General features: G+C 41.7%; 1 protein-coding gene across 2 annotated transcripts in view; it reads right to left on the reverse strand.

Annotated features, from left to right (window-relative positions):
• SPAG1 (sperm associated antigen 1) overlaps positions 1-17,184 on the reverse strand; it is a 67,355-nt gene extending 50,171 nt beyond the window's left edge. Inside the window, exons 1-7 of one of the 2 annotated variants that reach the window (XM_084620955.1) lie at positions 16,933-17,184; positions 14,515-14,656; positions 13,737-13,896; positions 12,444-12,569; positions 10,345-10,406; positions 5,595-5,713; positions 3,480-3,585 (exon numbers count right to left, since the gene is read on the reverse strand). In XM_084620955.1, coding sequence (XP_084477081.1) covers positions 3,480-3,585; positions 5,595-5,713; positions 10,345-10,406; positions 12,444-12,569; positions 13,737-13,896; positions 14,515-14,656; positions 16,933-17,056 — 839 coding nt within the window. In that variant the 5' untranslated portion in view covers positions 17,057-17,184. Of the gene's footprint in view, positions 1-3,479; positions 3,598-5,594; positions 5,714-10,344; positions 10,407-12,443; positions 12,570-13,736; positions 13,897-14,514; positions 14,657-16,932 lie in introns of both variants that reach the window. The other variant, XM_084620954.1, reaches the window with a different exon arrangement.
• Between the last annotated feature and the right edge of the window lie 5,744 nt (positions 17,185-22,928).

Raw genomic sequence — 22,928 nt, forward strand, 5'->3', positions numbered from 1 at the left:
TTATACCCCAAAAAACTACATTATAAGAACATTAAGGTTGCAAAGTCAAGCACTCAAAAGATAGAAAACACCAAAATTAAGGTTGCCTGTGTGTCCTCTTCTTTGTATGCATTATAACCACTTTATTTATGTGATCACATACTATTTTTGCCTCATTCAGTGCAAAAGATGAATGATGCTCACCGAATAGGTATCTAGTCAATATTTATTTTTATCCTCCTTTATTCCGTGTGTAGCTCCGCACTTTATTTATTGCACACCATTCTCCACTGAATATAGAATTAATTTCCTCATAGGCTTTTCTGTGAGATCATAGCATCTTACTGCTTTATATACATTAATGGATTTATCCTCAACACTCTTGAGAGATGAGGCAGTATTATTATCCAAATTTTACACATGGGGAACTGAGGCACAGAAATTAAGACCAAAATGTCCACAAATTGTTGATGTCCAATTTAGGAAGCCTAGGGCCTGACTTTTTTTAATTGCTTACCATTTATTAAACACTTTATATGTTCAGAGCAGAATTCCCACTGACTTCAGTTGCAGCAGTGAGTGCTCAGCACTTCCACAAATCAGACCTAGGTGTTGCAAGCTGCATACTCACAAAATGAGGAACACAGAGTAACCACCTGTGAAAATTTTGGTTTATAGACTTGCTCAGCATCACACACGAAATCTGTGGCAGAGACAAGGAGAAAATCCAATTCTCCAGAGTACCATTCAATCGCCTTCACCACAAGATTGTCCTATATCTTTCTGCAGTTCCCCACCACACAACTTCCAACTTTTGTAACAAATGAGGCAGGAGGCCCACAAACAACAACAACTTCATTCACTACACAACAGGATTCATTTCAGAGCACAGTCTATCCTGTACACTTGAGGAAGAGATCCTGTGGAAACCCAGCATTATTTTGAATCCCAATCTTAATATTTTTGCATTCTTGACCGCTACAGATCACTTACAGGATGTTCTAAAGAATCCTTATTGAGGTTATAGGGACAAACCATACCGATGTGTAGAAAGAATAGTAAATATGGCAGGCGACCAGCTTGGCTTAACAGTGAAATCCTTGCTGATCTTAAATACAAAAAACAAGCTTACAAGAAGTGGAAGATTGGACAAATGACCAGGGATGAGTATAAAAATATTGCTCGGGCATGCAGGAGTGAAATCAGGAAGGCCAAATCACACCTGGAGTTGCAGCTAGCAAGAGACGTTAAGAGTAACAAGAAGGGTTTCGTCAGGTATGTTAACAACAAGAGGAAAGTCAAGGAAAGCGTGGGCTCTTACTGAATGAGGGAGGCAACCTAGTGACAGAGGATGTGGAAAAAGCTAATGTACTCAATGCTTTTTTTGCCTCTGTCTTCACGAACAAGGTCAGCTCCCAGACTACTGCACTGGGCAGCACAGCATGGGGAGGAGGTGACCAGCCCTTTGTGGGGAAAGAAGTGGTTCGGGACTATTTAGAAAAGCTGGACATGCACAAGTCCATGGGGCCTGATGCGTTGCATCCGAGAGTGCTAAAGGAGTTGGCGGATGTGATTGCAGAGCCATTGGCCATTATCTTTGAAAACTCATGGCGATCGGGGGAGGTCCCAGACGACTGGAAAAAGGCTAATGTAGTGCCCATCTTTAGAAAAGGGAAGAAGGAGGATCCTGGGAACTACAGGCCAGTCAGCCTCACCTCAGTCCCTGGAAAAATCATGAAGCAGGTCCTCAAGGAATCAATTCTGAAGCACTTAGAGGAGAGGAAAGTGATCAGGAACAGTCAGCATGGATTCACCAAGGGAAAGTCATGCCTGACTAATCTAATTGCCTTCTATGATGAGAACTGGTTCTGTGGATGAAGGGAAAGCAGTGGACGTGTTGTTCTTTGACTTTAGCAAAGCTTTTGACACGGTCTCCCACAGTATTCTTGCCAGCAAGTTAAAGTAGTATTGGCTAGATGAATGGACTATAAGGTGGATAGAAAGCTGGCTAGATTGTCGGGCTCAACGGGTAGTGATCAATGGCTCCATGTCTAGTTGGCAGCTGGTATCAAGTGGCGTGCCCCAAGGGTCGATCCTGGGGCCAGTTTTGTTCAATATCTTCATAAACGATCTGGAGGATGGCGTGGATTGCACCCTCAGCAAGTTTGCAGATGACACTAAACTGGGAGGAGAGGTAAATACGCTGGAGGGTAGGGATAGGATACAGAGGGACCTAGACAAATTGGAGGATTGGGCCAAAAGAAATCTGATGAGGTTCAACAAGGACAAGTGCAGAGTCCTGCACTTAGGACGGAAGAACCCGATGCACCGCTACAGACTAGGGACCGAATGGCTAGGCAGCAGTTCTGCAGAAAAGGACCTAGGGGTTACAGTGGACGAGAAGCTGGATATGGGTCAACAGTGTGCCCTTGTTGCCAAGAAGGCCAATGGCATTTTGGGATGTATAAGTAGGGGCATTGCCAGCAAATCGAGGGACGTGATCATTCCCCTCTATGCGACACTGGTGAGGCCTCATCTGGAGTACTGTGTCCAGTTTTGGGCCCCACATTACAACAAGGATGTGGAAAAATTGGAAAGAGTCCAGCGGAGGGCAACAAAAACGATTAGGGGACTGGAACACATGAGTTGTGAGGAGAGGCTGAGGGAACTGGGGATGTTTAGTCTACGGAAGAGAGAATGAGGGGGGATTTGATAGCTGCTTTCAACTACCTGAAAGGGGGTTCCAAAGAGGATGGCTCTAGACTGTTCTCAATGGTAGCAGATGACAGAACAAGGAGTAATGGTCTCAAGTTGCAGTGGGGGAGATTTAGGTTGGATATTAGGAAAAACTTTTTCCCTAGGAGGGTGGTGAAACACTGGAATGCGTTACTTAGGGAGGTGGTGGAATCTCCTTCCTTAGAAGTTCTTAAGGTCAGGCTAGACAAAGCCCTGGCTGGGATGATTTAATTGGGGATCGGTCCTGCTTTGAGCAGGGGGTTGGACTAGATGACCTCCTGAGGTCCCTTCCAACCCTGATATTCTATGATTCTAATGGAGCTGTCCACAACAATGTGTTGTCATTTTCCTAAGTAGTTAATACTTACATTAGAACCCAACAGTGTGTATTGCTAGTTGAAATTATTCCTACCAATACATAATAGATTGCATTTATCAACAATGAATTTCATTTGGCACCATGCAGCTCACCTGCCTAGTTTTGTGAGGTCCCTCTGGAGTCTCCTCTAGTCTTGAATAACCTAGATAGTTTTGTGTCATCTGCAAATTTTGCCACCTCCCTCTTCACCCATTTTTCCTGGTCGCTTATACATCATTAATCAACATGCAGAATCTTGAGATACTCCAATGTAAAATCTTTTGCCATTTTAGAAAGTTGATCAGCTGTTGCTTCAACAAGACAGACCCTGAACTAGACTGATATATACATAATATTAATTAATACTTACAAGTTTTAAGTAACGGTTCACATGGCATTAACTTACCGAGTGTAATATGTCACCGCTTCTTTATAATCCCCAATGGCAAAGGCTTCATTACCTTTTTCTTTTTCACGATTAGCAATAAAATTTCTCTCTTTCTTAGTCATACCTAGAACATAATCTTTAGATATAAAAACAGCTAACTATTAACAGATGCAAAATATGACATTTTAACATAGAAGTATTTTAATTTAATTATATTGTGTACATTGGTTTAAAAAGTTATAGAGTGGACCACAAGACAACCTCTCTATTAAGACATGGTCCATGTTATAAAAAAGTGTGAAAACTCCTAAAATGAAACAAAAAAAGGAAACTTTGTCAGTATGCATATATTTCAGGATAAAAGATTTTATGTGGATTTTGTATTCAGCAACGTTCAAGTGACTAGAACACATTCGTCAAGACTCTTCTCAGTGGAAAATTTGTACTGAAATTTTCTAGGATGAACAGAGTCCAAGGGCAGACAAAATTCAGTATTCATTAGAAAGGTAATACTTGAAAAATCTGTGCCTCTTGGCAGCATTTGAAACCAGACTTAAGACCCTTGCCATCACTTCATGCCACCAATAAAATCTTAATTGCTTATACTAGAGTTTAATTAAGTAAATAAAGTGAGCATTGGGATGCCTTATAACAAGTTCTCTCTGTATATACATTATATATAACAAGCAGGAAACAATGGGCTTAGTGTCTTTGCAATTTTCTTCCATTATGAATTATTAAACACACAGTATAATTTATACAAAACATTAAACTGATTTTTAAGCTATTTCTATTTCAAATAGTCTTCTCTGCCAAAAGAGAACGTGCTTTCACTTTGATAAGCTAATTATGTAGAAAAACTTTTTCAGCTGAACAATTGATCCTTCTGCAGTTGTAGTTGTTAGCATGTTTGGAATAACTACCACAAACACACCAGAAAGATAATTTGTTTGGGCTAAAACCTGTTTTCCGCTTTGCTAGGACAAACTCCTATCAGCTGGCCATCTGAGGAATGGGTGAACATGTTGAAAGGTGATGGGAAGCCAAGTCATGGGAGGAAGGAAGCTGGATGGTTGAGAAGGAGAACAAAGTTTTCAGCATAGTAATTCAGAGTTGATCCAAGCAAGCCTTAAGCTTCACATTAACTTGCAACCATTAATAGACAAAAAGAAAAGGAGTACCTGTGGCACCTTAGAGACTAACAAATTTATTCAGAGGTCCACTGAATGCATCCGATGAAGTGAGCTGTAGCTCATGAAAGCTTATGCTCAAATTAGAGACTAACAAATTTATTTGAGCATAAGCTTTCGTGAGCTACAGCTCACTTCATCGGATGCATTCAGTGGACCTCTGAATAAATTGGTTAGTCTCTAAGGTGCCACAAGTACTCCTTTTCTTTTTGCGAATATAGACTAACACGGCTGCTACTCTGAAACCTGTCATTAATAGACAGTAAGCAGAATTAGACTCTCTCACTATTGCATGGTAGGCAATAAGACAGCACGTATGTACTGTCCCCAATTATTTTTATTCAGATAATTTAAAGACAACTGCGGTTTCAATACTCTTTGAAACCACCCTTAAATACCTTAATACCTTTAAACTACATACACACACACACCCCACGACACAGCATGAGCAATGCTACAACAACAAAGTAGTATCAGCATTATAGAAGAAAAATAAAAATCTATTTCAAGCTTCCACTGCTTTGTTTTTTATAAACAGTAAGAGGAAAGTGATTTTAAGCTCTGTGAGAATATCATAATTACACCCTGATACACTTTATGTTTTGTTTACAACGGGACAAATCAATCTTGATGCTGTATTTTTCTTCAGCATCCTCAGCCCCAATTTCATAAGCTTTTTCAATAAGCATTATTAGAAGGCATATCACAATTTCTGCAAAATACAATTTCTGCAAAATTTCTGCCATTTTCTGGGATTGTTAGTAAGAACATGATTTACTTTTATTTTCTGTGTTGGTTGAAAAAAAAGCAAGGAAGAGATATATAGCAAAAGCACATTTTTCCTCTATAATGTTTCTTCAGTTTGCATGAACATTGTACTAAGCAATGTTAATTCTATATATAATCAAAGAAAAGACAACTTTGATAGTAAGTCATCATTTACCTGTTGTGTCTATTTTCTTTTCAATTACAGGTAAATTTGAACCAATATTGAAGCATGCTTTTGAATTATTTTCTTCACAGACCTCATCAACTTTTGAACACTCCTTTTCCACATCAAACCTTAAAGTAAAAAAATATATATATAAATCTATATTACATACATACACACAGTAAAACAAGATTTCTTTACCCACAGAACAACATACTACATTTCAGATATAAACTGAATTGGGTACAAAGATTCTGTCAATCTGTTCAACAATCCAAAATTATTCAGGAAAAAACACACAATTTTTTAAAACTATTTCTATTTCCTTTGTGTGTGTCTTCTTCCATGCTGTCCACTCCAAATACTCTTCAAACACAATATAGCATTCTAAGAATCAAAACTGTGTTTTAAAGGGCCAACCCTAAAAAATACTGAGCACTTGTAACTCCCACTGAAGACAACTGGAGTTGCAGGTACTTTGCACTTCTCAGTAAGACATATAAAGTGATTAAATATTGAAACTGGAAGACCAAAGGGAAAAAAAAACGGTTACCTACCTTTTCATAATTGTTGTTCTTCGAGATGTGTTGTTCATGTCTGTTCCATTTTAGGTGTGTGCGCGCCCACGTGCACAGTTGTCGGAGATTTCTGCCTTAGCAGTATCCGAAGAGCCAGCTGTGGTTTCCTCTGGAATGGCGCTCCCATGGGGAAGTATATCAGGCGCTGCCGGCCCTGCACCCTCTCAGTTCCTTCTTGCCAGTAACTCCAGCAGACGGGTACGAGGGCAGGAAATAGTACAGACATGAGCAACACATCTCGAAGCACAACAGTCACAAAAAGGTAGGTAACCATTTTTTCTTCGAGTGCTTGCTCATGTTGATTCCATTTTAGGTGACTCACAAGCAGAATCCACAGAGGTGGGCTCGGAGTTCACAGCTTAGCGGCTTGCAGTACTGCCCTACCAAAGCCAGCATTGTCCCGGGCCTGCTGGGTCAGTGCATAATGGAACAGAAAGGTATGGACAGACAACCAAGTGGCCACTTTACAGATGCCCCGGATAGGCACATGGGCCAGAAAGGCTGCTGAAGAGGCCTGCACCCTGGTAGAGTGGGCGGTGATGATCACTGGGGGTGGCACCTTCACTTGGTCATAGCAGAAACTAATGCAGGCAGCAATCCAAGAAGAAATTATTTGAGTGGATACACGGCAACCTTTCATGAATAACTGCGTCAACTTGACAGGACCAAGCCTTTCCGTAACGTAAAAGGCCAGAGCCCTCCTGACGTCCAGGACATGTAGCCTACATTCCTCCTCCTCTGAGTTATGTGGCTTCGGAAAGAAGACCAGTAAGTAAATGTCCTGGCTTGAATGAAACTGAGAGACTACCTTCGGAAGAAAAGCCGGGTGCAGTCTTAGCTGGACCTTGTCCTGGTAGAAAACAGTGTACGGTGGCTCCAAGGTGAGTGCCCGAATCTCAGATATTCGGCAGGCCAACGTCACCTCAAACCAGGAACACCTTCCAGGAAAGGAGAAGGAGAGAGCAGAATGCCAGAGGCTCGAAGGGAGGACCAGTGAGCCGCAACAGCACCAGATTCAAGTCCCACGGTGGGACAGGGTCCCTGACTTGCGTGTAGAGGCGCTGTAGGCCCTTAAAAAATCTGGCTGTGATATTCTGAGCAAAAACCGACCTGCCCTCAAACAGCAGGTGAAATGCTGAGATAGCCACTAGATGGACATTGATTGATGAGAGGGACAAGCCCTGGATCTTAAGATGCAGGAGGTAGTCCAGAATAAGCCGCAGCGAAGCCTGCTCAGGACCAAAACCTTTGTCCGCAATCCAGCAGATGAACCATTTCCATGTGGCCAGGTATGTCGCTCTGGTGGAGGCCTTCCTACTTCCCAACGGGACGTGCTGAACCCCAGCTGAGCACTGCTATTCCTGTGAGTTTAGCCACGCAGCAGTCAGGCCATCAGATGTAACGCCACAAGGTTGTGGTGTAAAAGACTGCCATGGTTCTGGGACAACAGATCCGACCTGAGCGGTAGCTGGAACAGGGTCGCCACCAAGAGATCCAGCAGAGTGCTGAACCAGTGTTGGCATGACCATGCCGGTGCTATGAGGATGACTCCTGCTCTGTCCTGTTTGATCTTCGTAAGGACCCTGGGTAGCAACGGCACTGTAGGGAAGACATACATCAAAGCCCTCGACCACAGAAGCCGAAAGGCACCCGACAGGGATCCTCCGTCCATGCCCCCAGCCAAGCAGAAGACGTAGCATTTCCTGTTCTGCTGGGACGCGAACAGGTCCACCTGGGGAGTTCCCCACCTGCAGAAGATGGAACTGACCACCCTGGAAGGTGAGTGGCTACAATATGGATGCTGTGCTGCAGACAGAAGTCCCAGAGCCAGAGGGCTTCCTGGCAGAGGGCAGACAACCTGACTCCGCCCTGTAGATATAGAAGAACGTAGCCATGTTGTCCGTCAGGACCTGAACAACCCTGTCTTGAACCTCAGGTAGAAAGGCTTGGCAGGCTAGTCGAACCACCCTGAGTTCCCTGACATTGATATGCAGGGAATGATCGCGACTGGACCAACAACCTTGAGAGCTGAGAGTGCCCAGGTGGGCTCCCAATCCCAGGTCCAAGGCATCAGAGACAATGGTCACTGATGAGGCCAGGGCCGCGAAAGGAACGCCTTCCAGCAGCAACATGAGATCCTGCCACTAGAGGAAGGATGACAGTAAGCTGTCCGGAATCCTGATCACCAGGTCCATGCTGTGCCAAGTGGGGACACAGACCGACACCAGCCACGCCTGAAGGTGTCTGAGACGGAGTCATGCATGCTGGACCATGTAAGTACATGCTGCCAGGTGGCCCAGTAGTCTCAGTAATTTAATTTGATACACCGCCGCATGGGAGCGCCACTCCAGAGGGCGCCACAGCCGGCCCTATGGATACCACTAAGGCAGAAATCTCCGACAACTGTGCTCATGGGCGCGCGCACACCTAAAATGGAATCGAGATGAGCAAGCACTCAAAGAAAAAACAATGTTTCAGCCACCACTCCACAGCTGCTTTCCAGCTGCTTTTTCCAAAGATCTTTCATTAATTAATTTCAAGTAAATGTTACAGTTGTAAAACAATCCAACCAAAAAAAAAAAAAAAAAAAAGAAATGCAGTCAGAACCAAGTCATCCACTACCTACAAACAATGAAGACCATTCTAATTATAGCTGGATGGGAAACAAATTTTTCCATTTGCAAGAATTTTCAAGATTTGGGACAGGAATAAGTTTTGAACCAAAAATTTAAAAAATTCAAATCAGGTCAATCAAAATGTTTCATTTTGACTTTGACCTTTTAAAAAATTTTTACCTTAAGTTAACTTAAAATTTCAAAATAAAATGTCCTTTCAAACTGAAAAATTGAACTTTTAAATTTAGAAAATGTCCAAAACAAGATTTTGACCATCTGAATCTATTATTTTCCAAATGTTTTCAGAATGAGAAATTAATTAAAACAGGCTCTTTCCCACGAACACTTTTGGTTTCTACAAATTGGCATTTTTCTGAGAAAAAAAAGTTTTGTTGAAAAATTTCCAATCAGCTCTAAATTTAATTACTTTCTGTACACCCAATTAAATTCAAGGATTGGAAGACAGTACAGATAAGTAAAACTGCAATAAATATAAGAGTATGCATCCGATGAAGTGAGCTGTAGCTCACGAAAGCTTATGCTCAAATAAATTGGTTAGTCTCTAATGTGCCACAAGTACTCCTTTTCTTTTTGAAGTATTGTAATACATCTTGTATTTTTCAGAGCAAGAAATATAGCAGCTCCTTTCTACTGTGTAGGTCAAGAAGAAAAACAAAAATCACCCACTCCATTTATTCTCATGCACTCCATTTATTCTTATGTAGGTTATTCTGTCCCAGGTTATTTGAAACTTAAATTGATTGACAAATCATTTTGCCACCGATAAGACAGCACATGACAAAAGAGTGAATTTCTGTCAAAATTAATCTTTTGGCAACATATTTTCTAGGCCACATGTAAACATTAAGGCCCTGTTTTTGTAAACACTTATGCATATAAGTACATTTTGTAAGATTAGAGCGTCATACAATGGTCAGATACCATATAAGGCCCTGCTCCTGCAGCTGACTGTGAAGGCAAACTGTTGTGCCTGCAGCAAACCTAAGTCTATGAAATTAATGGAGCTCAGCGCAGGATCAGGAATTCACCTGCTTGTTGTCATAATGCAGAAATAGGACCTAATGCACACAAACACCACACTGAGGAACATAAAATAAATATCTACTGTTTTGTTTTTAAAGTTAAGGTAAAAAGCACATATTAATAAAACAAGTAAGGAAATTTACTATCTACCTAGACTTTAAAGTATTGATGATTAAAAATGAAATTTGAAAAATTAAATTACTTATTATTTATGCTGTCTGTTTACTTTCTGGTCTACATATTTAGCTTGAACAAATAAAATAGACTTTGCAGCTTCACTTTTTGTTCTCAAGTACTGGCTCCATGCTACATTGTTTGTATTGTAAAGGGAATGTTTATATTAAAATAAAAACAAGTCTCACCTGTATTTTTATAATTTCATGCGATATATTATTAGATGCGTGAAACGCGTTTCTCTTTTTTAAAAAAATCTAAATTGGTACACATTACCTAGTAGTGTTCTATTAAAAAAAAAAAAAAGTAAAAAAGTTCAATACAAAATTAAAAGATGACGATTTAACATACTTGTCCCATTCCCTGTAATCTCGTGGTATATTTTTCTTCTTTCTTTGTTTATTTTCTTTGTTCTAAAAGGAAAAGAAAGTGGCTGAGAATTCATTGTTTAACAAATTCCCTGATTGGCAGTTTTGCTTTTTGTTCCCATAGTTATACTCATTTGGGGTCAACACTATTCGTGATTGGTCTCCAGCATATAGCTGTTTTCAAAACTTCACTAGTTTTCAAGACTTTCCCAGTTTTGACTTTTGTTTTAAGGGAAATCTGCTGGGTGTTTGATATACATGATTCCAACACTATGTACTCACTCATGTATCAATCATCAGGTTTTTTTTCAACCTGGAAGTCCTAAACTTAAAACTTAAGGACAAAGCACCCCAAATCACATGGTGAAACCCAAAGAAAGAAAACTCAGTGAGGTTTCATTTGTGCAGTTATCCCCATATTGTTCCAGCATGAGAAGATGGAAACAGGGTTTGCCCTCTTGTGGAATGAACCAGGGATCCAGCCCAAAAAACCCAAGAGCCCTCAACAGACAGGCCCTCGTGCTCTTGGGAACCTAACTCCCACATCCAGAATTGCTGCCTCAACAGAAACACAATATCAGGGACACCTCAGCTGCTGATACCCCAAAACCTACCCTCACATTAACTTTCTTCTGGTAATTGCACTGAACATAGGGGAAACAATTCAGAATCACTGTCATGTATATACACTACTTGAACTGGGCAGGAAACAGTTTTCCTTTCCCATAAACATTTTTGAAATTTCAAAAATTTTCCCTTTCTGCACTGGGACAAATCTGAGACCTTTCAAAGTTTTTCACAGCAAAAGAGAGAGAGACCTAGCCTGAACAGAGACTTGAACCTGGCTTTCCCACATCCCAGGTGTATACCCTAACCACTGGGCTACTCTGGGGTGGAGATTAGTCACTTTGTCTGGTCAGTCTGTCTCCCATTTTGACCAGAAATTCCATCCTCAACCTGAAAAACCTTTCCTACTAAAAATGCCTCAAAATTGGTTCATTTCCATTAAAAGTTTCCATTTAATGAACTGACATTTAAAGGTATATGTGATCATTATGATTGTAATCATTAACTAGTTTGTTAATGCAGATTGATTAATTGTCTGAGAATGCATCTATCTAGCAATCACTTAAAGATCCCTTATATATATAAAAGATACAAATCAGAAATTCAAATACTGTTAACATGTAAGAGTTTAGAGTCAGTTGGATCTATCAATGCTCCAAAATTCTACATGTTGGATTGGAATTAGATAGGATCATTTATGATAGCACCCCAGGATTCAAACATCTCATTGGCAACTTCGATTTTTCTCTCAATCCATTCTATAGTATTGCACTTTGTAGGGAAATATTTAAAATATTACTTATTGTGTATGTTTTGTGAAGATTTGTTAAATATGTCTTATAATTATATTAGGAAGATGGTCTCTAAAAAAAGCACTGGAAATAACTCAGGGTATAAAAAGTGAAAAGGTGGGGTACTGTATTAAAGGGATAGTTTTGTTTTAATTTTGGTCACTTTCAAGCATGGGCGTTGCCTCCCCAAACTGCAAGCCTCGGGCGACACTGTGGGGGTGGTGAGGGAGGGCAGATTTCTGTCTTCCATTTGACACTGCTCCCTCCCCAAGTCCCACCACACCAGCCAGAGCCCCCTAGTGGGGCTCAGAGGAACAGCCCCTAGCTACATCCCTCCCTGCACCCTGAGCAGTTTTCAAAGTTTATGAGCTGATACCGCCCGACACACAACCTTTGAATTACAGTTTTTGGTCATTCCCACCTCCAACCCAGACAGGCTGGGTGGCCTCTGCAGTGAGTCAAGGGACAGAGGTGGTGCTCCCTCCCTGAGCCCTGCCATGCAGAGCTGACCTGAGCCCCATGGGGCTCTGCCTCCCCATATATAGAAGTCAAACTACGCCTATGCTTTCTAGGGATCCTGTACTAAGCTCACTGATATACAGCTGGTTACAATAAACAGTCAAGAAAGTCAATTAACACATTATTTATGTATAAAGGCATACATATCTCAAAAATAAAAAAAATAAAATACACTTGTTACACATATTTTTAAGAAAAGAGATACCTGGTCACCATGAAGGCAGCTATTTGAACCACGAACTGCTGGCAAATTGTCTAGTCTCTCATGAAGTGTTTCTGTTACAGGAAATTGTATTTTATAATCATCTTCCTTCATTTCTGTCACCCAGCTCTGAAAAGAAACCGATAATATCACTGTACCTCAAAAGAGTAAACGCAGACCTCCTGATGGTCTAATATAATATACTGCCCTATATATACCCAACTCAAGGAATGATATTGATGGATTTCAGTGGGAGTCATGTCTAGCACTGTTGGTACGATAGTCATTATAAGATAGGATTTGGGAGAGTAGTGGCAGGAACAAATAGGGGGTTTTTAAAATGTTTTTGACAAGAGCTTAGAGGATCCTCTTTGGGGAAAATGGCAATAATTAATAAAAACCAGAAACAGTGTAAATGTGATTAGGACACAGACTAATATGGACAGGACCTATGATTAAAAAATCCTGTAATAAAAACAAAAAACATCAACCCATACATTGTTATTGTAAGAAATCCTTTTCCAAACCATCTCTCACACGTTAAACCTCAAAATTTCGTAAAATCTCTAACCAAAAATAGGAGAACTCAAAAGGGTCATATTATTAAATTCAAAAAATTCCACAAGTGCTTGATATCTCTCAGGATCAACCCCAATGGGACTCAATTAGTAGCATACTCAACTCCAGTCCAGAAAATCACAGGTTCATATTTCACATTAGGACTTGGACTTGCATCCAGTTGTGACTGCTGAGGAGCCAAACTATTGGAACTGCTGTCCTTAAGATGTCCTTAAAGCTAAAGGCTCTTCCACCTAAGTTCCCTCTACATTTTCAGCTAGATATGAAATTCTTCAATTCCTGTCCTAAAGTGTGATGCAGTGTTGTTGTGCCCCAACATAATCAGATGCTACATTTTTTCAGTTGAGAGTGATGCGTTTCCCTGAATATAGTTTGTAAATACTTTGTGATTCTTCTCAATCAAAGGTGGTGTATAAATGTGTCATTATTTGTTGTGGCTGTTCAGACAGAAGTTAAAGATTCAGGGGTCCTATTCAAATAAAAAGGATAATTAAGAATGTGTTCTGGTCAATATTTCCTCACTTAATGAAACAGGTCCTAATGTGCAAGGCCATGTGAACTATTAGCAACTGCAAATTGCTGCATTACTGATTTGTAATCAGTCTGAGAACAGAGACAATCAAATTCTAACTAGGTTTACTAAAAAAATCTGATCACTAATAATTACATTAATATATTTACATTACTATACTACATTAAATTAAAATTATACTTTACCTTCATTTCATCATTAATTTTTTCCCATTCTTCAGTTGTAAAGTCAGATGCAGAGGCTGGAGGTTTATCTTTTCGCAGGGCTCTGCTCCCTGGAGCTAAACATTCAATGCGTTTTTCACAGAATAATGTAAGATCAGGGTAATATCCTTCTTCACCAGACCTTAAAGGTAAAAAGATGTCACATTTAAAAACTAAGCAAAACAAATAAACAATATATATATATATTACAGCAGTTTGATGACAACTGTAAATTGAGTTGGTGGCCTTGGTCCAGTGACTAATGGGCAAATGTTCACCTTACAAAAACCACTGCAATTAGTACTAACTGTAAATATTCTTAGAGGATCAACACGGCTACAAGAACACTGGACATATAAATATTCTTGTCACTCTCATCAAAAATTGCAAGGATGAAATCAGCACAGTGTCTGAAATAACCACACCCCCTCACAGGTCCCTCCTTGCCGCAAATTAGGTACAGTGGTGGAACTATGAGAAGACTCTTCCACTGCTGTTCCTCAAGCTGTACCCGCTCTGTGGATTTAACATAGAACTTCTATTTCCAGTGCTGTCAATAAGGAATCTTTCACAAGATTTGTTACCTTTTTTATTTTAATTTAGAGATTTAACTTATGTTAAGTCACCAACACTTTTAAGATAAGTCAAGTACCGAGCCCAGTACTCTTGGGCCAAATCCTCAGAATCTTACCAATAGATAAACCATTAACCAAAAACAAAATTAAAAAAAACTGTAATGTAAATAATAATGAATGTTTACCTCAATATCCTGAGAATTTTTTCCAGGTGTTTAACATCTGAGCACTTTTCAATGAACTTGTAGTCCAGATGATTAATAGGAATTTGATATGTTTTTGTTGTTCCCTGGTCCCACAAAGATGAAACTGGCTGGTCACTCATTCCTAAAAAAATTAAAGATAAAACTAATTATTCTGCTGTCTGAAGTGGTACTCAGATATACTTTGAGGCAATTCTGATTTTAGGAAATAGTCCAGCCCTTAATTCACACTTAATCCTTAAGCATGCTTATTAGTCCCAGTGGCATGATCAAGGAGTTGCCCATTTGAGGCCCTGGTCTTGCAAACTGCTCCACCTGTCCAGAGCCCCACTAACTTCACTGGGGGTCTGGGTGGGCACAAGGATCTATCAGTTTGCAGGACTGAGATCTCGGATTGTAAACTCTTTGAGGCAAAACACACTCTTCTACTGTGACCACAAGGTGCCACAAACATATAGCATTGCAGAAATAATAAACAATTATAATAATGCAAGCAAAATTAGAAACTTCAGACTACATATTCAAGTTTCTCCTTTGGAAAACCTTTTGGCTTCTGTTCCTCTCATGCAAGGTAATATACCTGTTAATAAATTAGCGATATTCATTTCTGTCCCTCACAAAGAAAAGGAAATGTATTGAAGAAAAATAATCTTAAAACTACTAGCAAGTTGATGCAACTAATTTAACTTCCACAGGCACAGGTGAGGATAACTTGGAGGAGTTTTTGTGGGACTGCCATGCATTTTTAAGTGAAGTTGCTGCTGATATATGTGAAAATGTCTACAAATGTTAACTTGAGTCAATATTGCTGTAATTCAGACATATTTCTTCTGATCTTTAAAAAAATCCAAATGGCATGCTATTTTAATAGGAAACATCTAAATTATAAAATGTGGAAATTCCCAGGGGCAGAATAAGACTCAAACAAATTAATCCTGTACAATACAAAAAAGGCATCTCACCACTCTCCTCTCCTCACTATCCCCTTTCAAATCCTACCTTAAACCTCTCCTTTGCCATGATGCCTTCAAAACTCTTGACAATGGTTATACCACTGCACACTAATACCACCACCTATCATGCTGATCAATATTGTCTCATGGTTTCCTGGTACTCCCTAACTATCTGTCTGTATCCATCTGTTGTTTCTTATCTTATTTAGACTGTAAATTCTTTAGGGCAGGGATTCTTTTTGATCTTTTGTACAGCTCCCAGCACAATGGGGTCCTGGTCCATGACAGGCTCCTAAGCACTCCAGTAACACAAATAATATGTTTCAGAGTAGCAGCCATGTCAGTCTGTATCCGCAAAAATAAAAGGAGTACTTGTGGCACCTTACATAAATTTGTTAGTCTCTAAGGTGCCACAAGTACTCCTTTTCTTTTTACAAATAATATGTTTACTCTTCTTTTGCACTGGTGGATACATACCGTATGAATATTCAAAATTCATTCTTCTCACACGCATGTATTTGTGCAACCATCTTGTGTTTTTACAATCAGATTTTTCTTAGTACTATCTTTTACTGTAATAAAGAGAAAGGGCCACATTCTTCTCCTTAAGTAGGATAGGTACCACGGCTGTCAGTAGGAGTGTTACCATGTAACACCAGCAGAACTGAGCTCAAACATGTGTTTTTGGTAATCTTTGCAACTCTCACAACAAAGGGAATAATCCCAGCAAAACTCTCTCCATAGCAGAAAGAAAAGGAGTACTTGTGGCACCTTAGAGACTAATGAAGTGAGGTGTAGCTCACGAAAGCTTATGCTCAAATAAATTGGTTAGTCTCTAAGGTGCCACAAGTCCTCCTTTTCTTTTTGCCAATACAGACTAACAGGGCTGCTACTCTGAAACCTCTCCATAGCAGGGGACTGTAAACCTGCAAAGCCCGCCCTACCCTAGCAACTGTTTCTATGTACAGCTTGGCTTCTGGAGAGCCCAGTAGCAGGGGCTACGGACCGAGGCTCACCACCCAGCCAGGTTGTGGTAGGGGAGGGAATACATTAACTCTGCAGTTTGGCCCCTTCCAAAGAGGATCGGGAAGCACCAAGAGTTAACCCTCACGCTGCCCTGCCCCCCACCTGCCATCGCCCCCTTTCACACACAACGAAACAGCCAGCAGGGCACTAGCTGCCACGATGATCCAGCCCCTCGGGAGCGGGCTACTGCAGGCCGTGTGGGAAGCCCCCCCCAGGCAAGGGCTTTGGCCCTCGGGCCCCCAGCTCCAGCGCACGGCGAGTGGTTATCACATCACCCCCCCCCCAACCCCATACCCCACGGCCGCCCTCATGCACCCCTGGCCCGGCTCCAGGGGAGAAGGGCGGGCGGAGGGGCCAGAAGTCGCGCTGGGGGCGGGACCGCAGCCCTGAAGGAGCGGGGCGGCAGCCCAGGCCGACCGACCTGCCCCGCTGCCCCGCACCAACTGCGGAAGACGGTCGACGACTTCGCCCTCTCCACGTCCCTCTCGACCCGCGTCCGGAGACAGCAGCCGGGGGCAGGACCCTCCGCCGTCCGCGCAGCACATGCGCAAGGGGCCGGCCCGGCAGCGCTGCCGTTGGAGTCGCGGGGCCGCAGGCGCAGCCCGCCCCCAGAGCGGGGGGCTGGGCCGGCTCCGCCGGTCTGCCCGCCCCCACGAGCCGTTGTTGGGATGGCGGCAGCTTGCCCAGCTCCCTCTGCTGCGGGGCGAGGCGTGCCTCAGCCTGCTTTCCAGGGGGCAGCCGGAGCCGGCCGCGCGGGCGGGGCTGAGCAGGGGGCCCTGGCCTCCCCTCCAGCCCGGGAGGAAAGGGGGGGAAGTGGTGCACATAGGACGGGCCATCAGCTGCAGGTTGTGGGCAGATGGTGCCTGGTAGGCGAGAGACGCGTCAGGACTGCGTAGGGAGACGTTTCATTGAGAAATCCCAACATTATGGTCAAAGTCAGGGAAAAGCCTGGTGTTTAATGAGGGCCCCCCAGCGCAGCCCTCATTGCTCTAGGGCCCTTGTTCTCAAACTTTTTTTTTTTCTCCACAAAACCAGTTGAAAATTGCTGAGGGTCTCGGTAGACCACTTAATGCTCTTTCCAAATGCTGTTTGTACCATTGGCTAACTATTGTAAAGCGCTGTGGATAAAAGCGCTACATAAAAAAAACCCTTTAATAATAATGTTTTTTGTTCTACAAATAAAAGCAGGCAATGCATATTTTAAAATTAGTAGTCTTACTTTTCTAATGCAGGTTTCAATACAATGCAATCTAATGCAATGGATGTGCCCTCTCTCCCCCCGCCAGAGCAACCCCCGGGCTGGGGCTGGGAAGGAAGGGGTGCATCCCTAGCAGTCACAGCCCTGGAGCTGGGGAACGTTGCCTCTTTCTCTGGCCGCTGCAGCCTTTCATGTCCCAAATTCCTCCCACCCCCTCTTCTCACCCCACTGACCTCTCCCACCTATCCCCTATTCCCCCTAAGGCCACCGCCTCACCTTACATGTCTGTCTTCTCCAGGATCCAGGCACCTAATTAATGGAGCCACACCTGCACGGCTCTTACCCTTAGGCGCACATCTTAGAGGGAACTATCCGCAGACCACCTGCATGGAGTTTGCGGAACACAGGTGATCCATGGAACACAGTTTGAGAACCTCTGCTCTAGCCTATCCTTCTCAATAGAATGAATTTGGCAGGTGTGTTCTGAAAGAAACTGAGCAGGGCACAGGATACCAGCCCTGAAAGAGGGGAGTGGGACAACAATCCTCACTCCCTTAATTTAGCAAGGTGATGAAATATACTGTCCCATTAAAAAACATTAAAATGTATCTTCATTTAGAAAAACAACAAAAGTGGAAAACAACATACCCTTCGGAAGCTGCACAAGGAGAGCTCCTAGAAATATTGTTTCCCTTCAAAACCGAATGAAAGTTGATTAGTGAAAATGCATCATTACAAAATTTGAGTTTTTAAAAGCAAGAAAATGAACGGTTAAGGACATTGGCAAAAATCCATAAAGAGACTTGTGACACTGAGCGTCATAACACCTAATACCTAACTTTAGGTGCCTGGAAAATCATAGGAACAACACTGGAATTCACAAAGTCTGAAGTAGGCGCTTCAGCTCCCTATACAATTAATGCGGAAGATAATTGCTTTAAACTGCAATTCCCCAATTTCTGGTACCAGCGTCCAGTTGCTCTCTTCTTATAATACTAGCTGTTATAAGCACTGCCCCTTTCATGAAGATATGCATCTAAGCCTGGGGTCATAGGCAGGCACCTCTCTCTCTGCAGTCAGGCCAAGTAGGTGCCTAAGTTATTTCTTGTGAAAATGAATTAGGTGCCTGCCTCATTCCACACAAAAAAGCTCAAGGAGTTAGTGTTAACTACCTTATAACTTTTAAGCCCTGTGGTTAGAGCACTCACTGGGATGTAGGAGACCAAGGTTCAATTCCCCACTCCCTGTGAGAAGAATTTGAACAAGGGTCTCCCATACTCCCCAGAGAAAGTACTGTAAACACTCAGCTCTAGGAGATTCTGATGGCAGGGGGTGCCTTCAATCTCTTCTGTTGAAGCTGTTCCACTAAATAACTACTTAAAATTCATTGTCACAGGGAACTAGACCTTGGGCGCCCAAACCATCAGGCTAGAGTCAGCAGGTAGATGAATCATTCTAAGCGTTTATCCACAGTAGAGCAGCTTCAACAGGAAAGACCAGGGGAGCCACATATGAGAACATCCCACAGCTCACTGGTTAGAGCACCTCTGCTAAGATGTGGGGAGACCCTTGTGCAAATCCTCCCCGCACCTGCAGGCAGAGGGGGTAAAAAAGAACCTGGGTCTCCCACATTCCAGGCAAGTACACTAACCACTGGGCTAGAAGTTGGGGAGGGTACTGCTACCTCCTCCCCGATGGAAGCCACTGAGCATGCCTACCTAAGCGGTTCTCACCTGCGAATTAATCAGATGAACACCTGTCTTCCTCAGGTTTGCAGATTGGTCTAGGGGTTGTTTGCCAGAAGCTAGGAATGGGCAACAGGGGATGGATTACTTCATGATTACCTGTTCTGTTCACTCCCTTTGGGGCACTTGGAATTGGCCACTGTCAGAAGACAGGATACTGGGCAAGATGGGCCTTTGGTCTGACCCAATATGGCAGTTCTTATGTTCTTACGTGAGAGATAGTCTAGGCAGCTGCGGCCTAGACTAAGCCTGCAATGGATGTGCCCAGAGGCAGAAACTTAGACATAGAGGGAACTTTTATCCTGAAATTAGACACCAAGTCAGTTTAGACATCTACAGGGTGTGAGGGAAGTTTTGTAGATCATAGTGGAGCCCAAAATTGGGACTTAAGTGCCTAAGTAGATTTGTGGATCTGCGCCATTGTAACCATATTGATGAAGTAACCAACTAAGTCGCAGATTATTCAAACTCAACTCAATTTCTTGACCACTGGGTACTTAATTTGAAGGTTTTTCCTCTCCACAGAGAAGTGATGTCTTCCGATGATAAAGAACTAGGGCTGTCAAGTGATTAAAAAAATTAATCACAATTAATTGCACGATTATGAAAATTATTCACACTGTTAAATACAATATCAATTGAAATTTATTAAAATATTTTTAGATTTTTTCTATATTTTCAAATATATCGATTTCAATTCCCACGCATAATACAAGGTGTACAGTGCTCACTTTATATTATTTTTGATTATCATTTTGCAAGGAAATATTTGTAAACAAAAAGAGTATTTTTCAATTTGTTATACCAATAAAATAAAAACGAACAGGATCTTATTAAAGTGGATAAGACAAAATGTCACATTTATTGTGAATACAAAAAGAATCATAGTAGGCAGTCAGTTATAGCTATAACATTTCATTCAGTTTCACATTCATTCACACATTTGTTCATACACACACACAGGTTCTGCAGCTGCTGTATAGTTACCAGTCCTGAATGTAGCTTGAGTTCGTGGCTTGGGTTTGTAGATTGTGGTGGCTAACTGGCTAGGAAAGCCGGGCACAAGGAAGAGCTAGGTCTCTGTTGAGCATGCACTTCCATGTTGGCAGCAGAATGTTACCCTTCAAAATCTTCCATCTCACCCATCCTTTTTGTAGGCTTTAGTTTGAATCCAGAGTCTATAGGTCTTGCTGAGTCACGCTGCCTCTGGGTCCGGTGTGATTGATCACCCCGTCAGTTGCAGATATGACTTTCAGCCTAGGACCTGGCTTTGATGTTTCTTCAATTGTAGTTTTGTTCTTTTCCTTTGAGGGTGGTCTCCTCCTACTTTGTCAGGGCTGTTGTCTGCATTTCAGCCATTGTGGTTTACACTTTATTTCATCAGGACAGGCTGGAGCTGGAGGTTGAGTCCATCATCCATACATACCTCATTCACACATCTAAACTAAACTAATAAGATTACAGTAGGGTTTTGCAAAAATGAAGGTTGCAGCAAGCTTTTACAAAATGAAGTGAGCATTTTAAAATGGAGTTTGGGACACGTTAAAATGGAGTTCGACTTATAATATGGACAAATGTAAGGAATGGCAAACAGTGAACAGAAGTTACAATGTTGAAACAGTGTAAGTTTCAGCGATTTAAGCAGCAATTGGATTGAAAGTGAAACTCAATTAGCCAGTTATTGGGGTAACTGGTTTTATGAATGAATGTTGTTTCATTCATAAAACTTTGTTTATGAAGTTATATTAATAAAGTGATTAAAAACAATTTCATTGATCAATTCTACAAATTCACCTCATACAAGTACTGTAGTGCAATCTATCGTGAAAATGCAACTTACAAAAGTAGTTTTGTGTTACATAACTGCACTCAAAAACAAAGCAATGTAAAACTTTAGAGCCTACAAGTCCACTCAGTCCTCCTTCTTGTTCAGCCAATCGCAAGAGAAAGAAGTTTGTTTACATTTACAGGATGCCAGATGCACTAAATATTCATATGCTTCAGGCTTTGGCCATCATTCCACAGAACATGCTTCCATAATGATGATGCTCATTAAAAAAAGACAGGTTTCAGAGTGACAGCCGTGTTAGTCTGTATTCGCAAAAAGAAAAGGAGGACTTGTGGCACCTTAGAGACTAACCAATTTATTAGAGCATAAGCTTTCGTGAGCTACAGCTCACTTCCTCAGATGCATATCATGGAAACTGCAGCAGGCTTTATATATACACAGAGAATATGAAACAATACCTATTCCCAATTACATTTGTGACTGAACTCCTTGGTGGGAAGAATTGTATGTCTCAACCCAATATTCATGCGTCAACCACCATTCCAGAGGACATGCATCCATGCTGATGATGGATTGTGCTCCATAGCGATCCAAAGCAGTGCGGACCAACGCATGTTCATTTTCATCATCTGACTCAGATGCCACGAGCAAGGTTGATTTTCTTTTTTGGTGGTTTGTGTTCTGCAGTTTCCGCATTGCCCTTTTAAGACTTCTGAAAACATGGTCCACACCTTCTCCCTCTCAGATTTTGGACGGCACTTCAGATTCCTAAATCTCGGGCCAAGTGCTGTAGCTATTTTTAGAAATCTCACATTGGTACCTTCTTTGCATTTTCTCAAATCTGCTGTGAAAGTCTTCTTAAAATGAAGATGTGCTGGGTCATCATCCGAGACTGCTATAACATGAAATATATGGCAGAATGCAGGTAAAACCCAGAGTAGGAGACATATAATTCACCCCCCCAAGGACTTCAGTCACAAATTTAATTAATCCTTTTTTAAAAAACAAACAAAAACAAGCATCATCAGCATGGAAGCATGTCCTCTGGAATGGTGGCGGAAGCATGAAGGGGCATACAAATGTTTAGCACAGGGGTTCTCAAACTGGGGGTCAGGACCCCTCAGGGGGTCGCGAGCTGTCAGCCTCCACCCCAAACCCTGCTTTGCCTCCAGCATTTATAATGGTGTTAAATATATAAGCGTTTTTAATTTGGGGGGGGGGGTTTGCACTCAGAGGCTTGCTATGTGAAAGGGGTCACCAGTACAATAGTTTGAGAACCACTGGTTTAGCATATCTGGCACATAAATAGTTTGCAACGCCAGCTACAAAAGTGCCATGCGAACGCCTGTTCACACTTTCAGGTGACATTGTAAATACGAAGCAGGCAGCAGTATCTCCCGTAAATGTAAACAAACTTGTTTCTCTTAGTGATTGTTTGAACAATAAGTAGGACCGAGTGGATTTGTAGGCTCTAAAGTTTCACAGTTGTTTTTTAGTGCAGTTATGTAACAAACAAAAAACCTATATTTGTAAGTTACACCTTCATCATAAAGAGATTGCTCTACAGTACTTGTATGAGATGAATTGAAAAATGCTATTTCTTGTTTATCATTTTTACCGGTCAAATATGTGTAATCAAAATAATATAAACTGAGCACTGTACACTTTGTATTCTGTGTTGTAAC

Source organism: Lepidochelys olivacea (genome assembly GCF_965140295.1).
Source record: "Lepidochelys olivacea isolate rLepOli2 genome assembly, chromosome: 2".
In the NCBI taxonomy this organism is placed as follows: domain Eukaryota; kingdom Metazoa; phylum Chordata; order Testudines; family Cheloniidae; genus Lepidochelys; species Lepidochelys olivacea.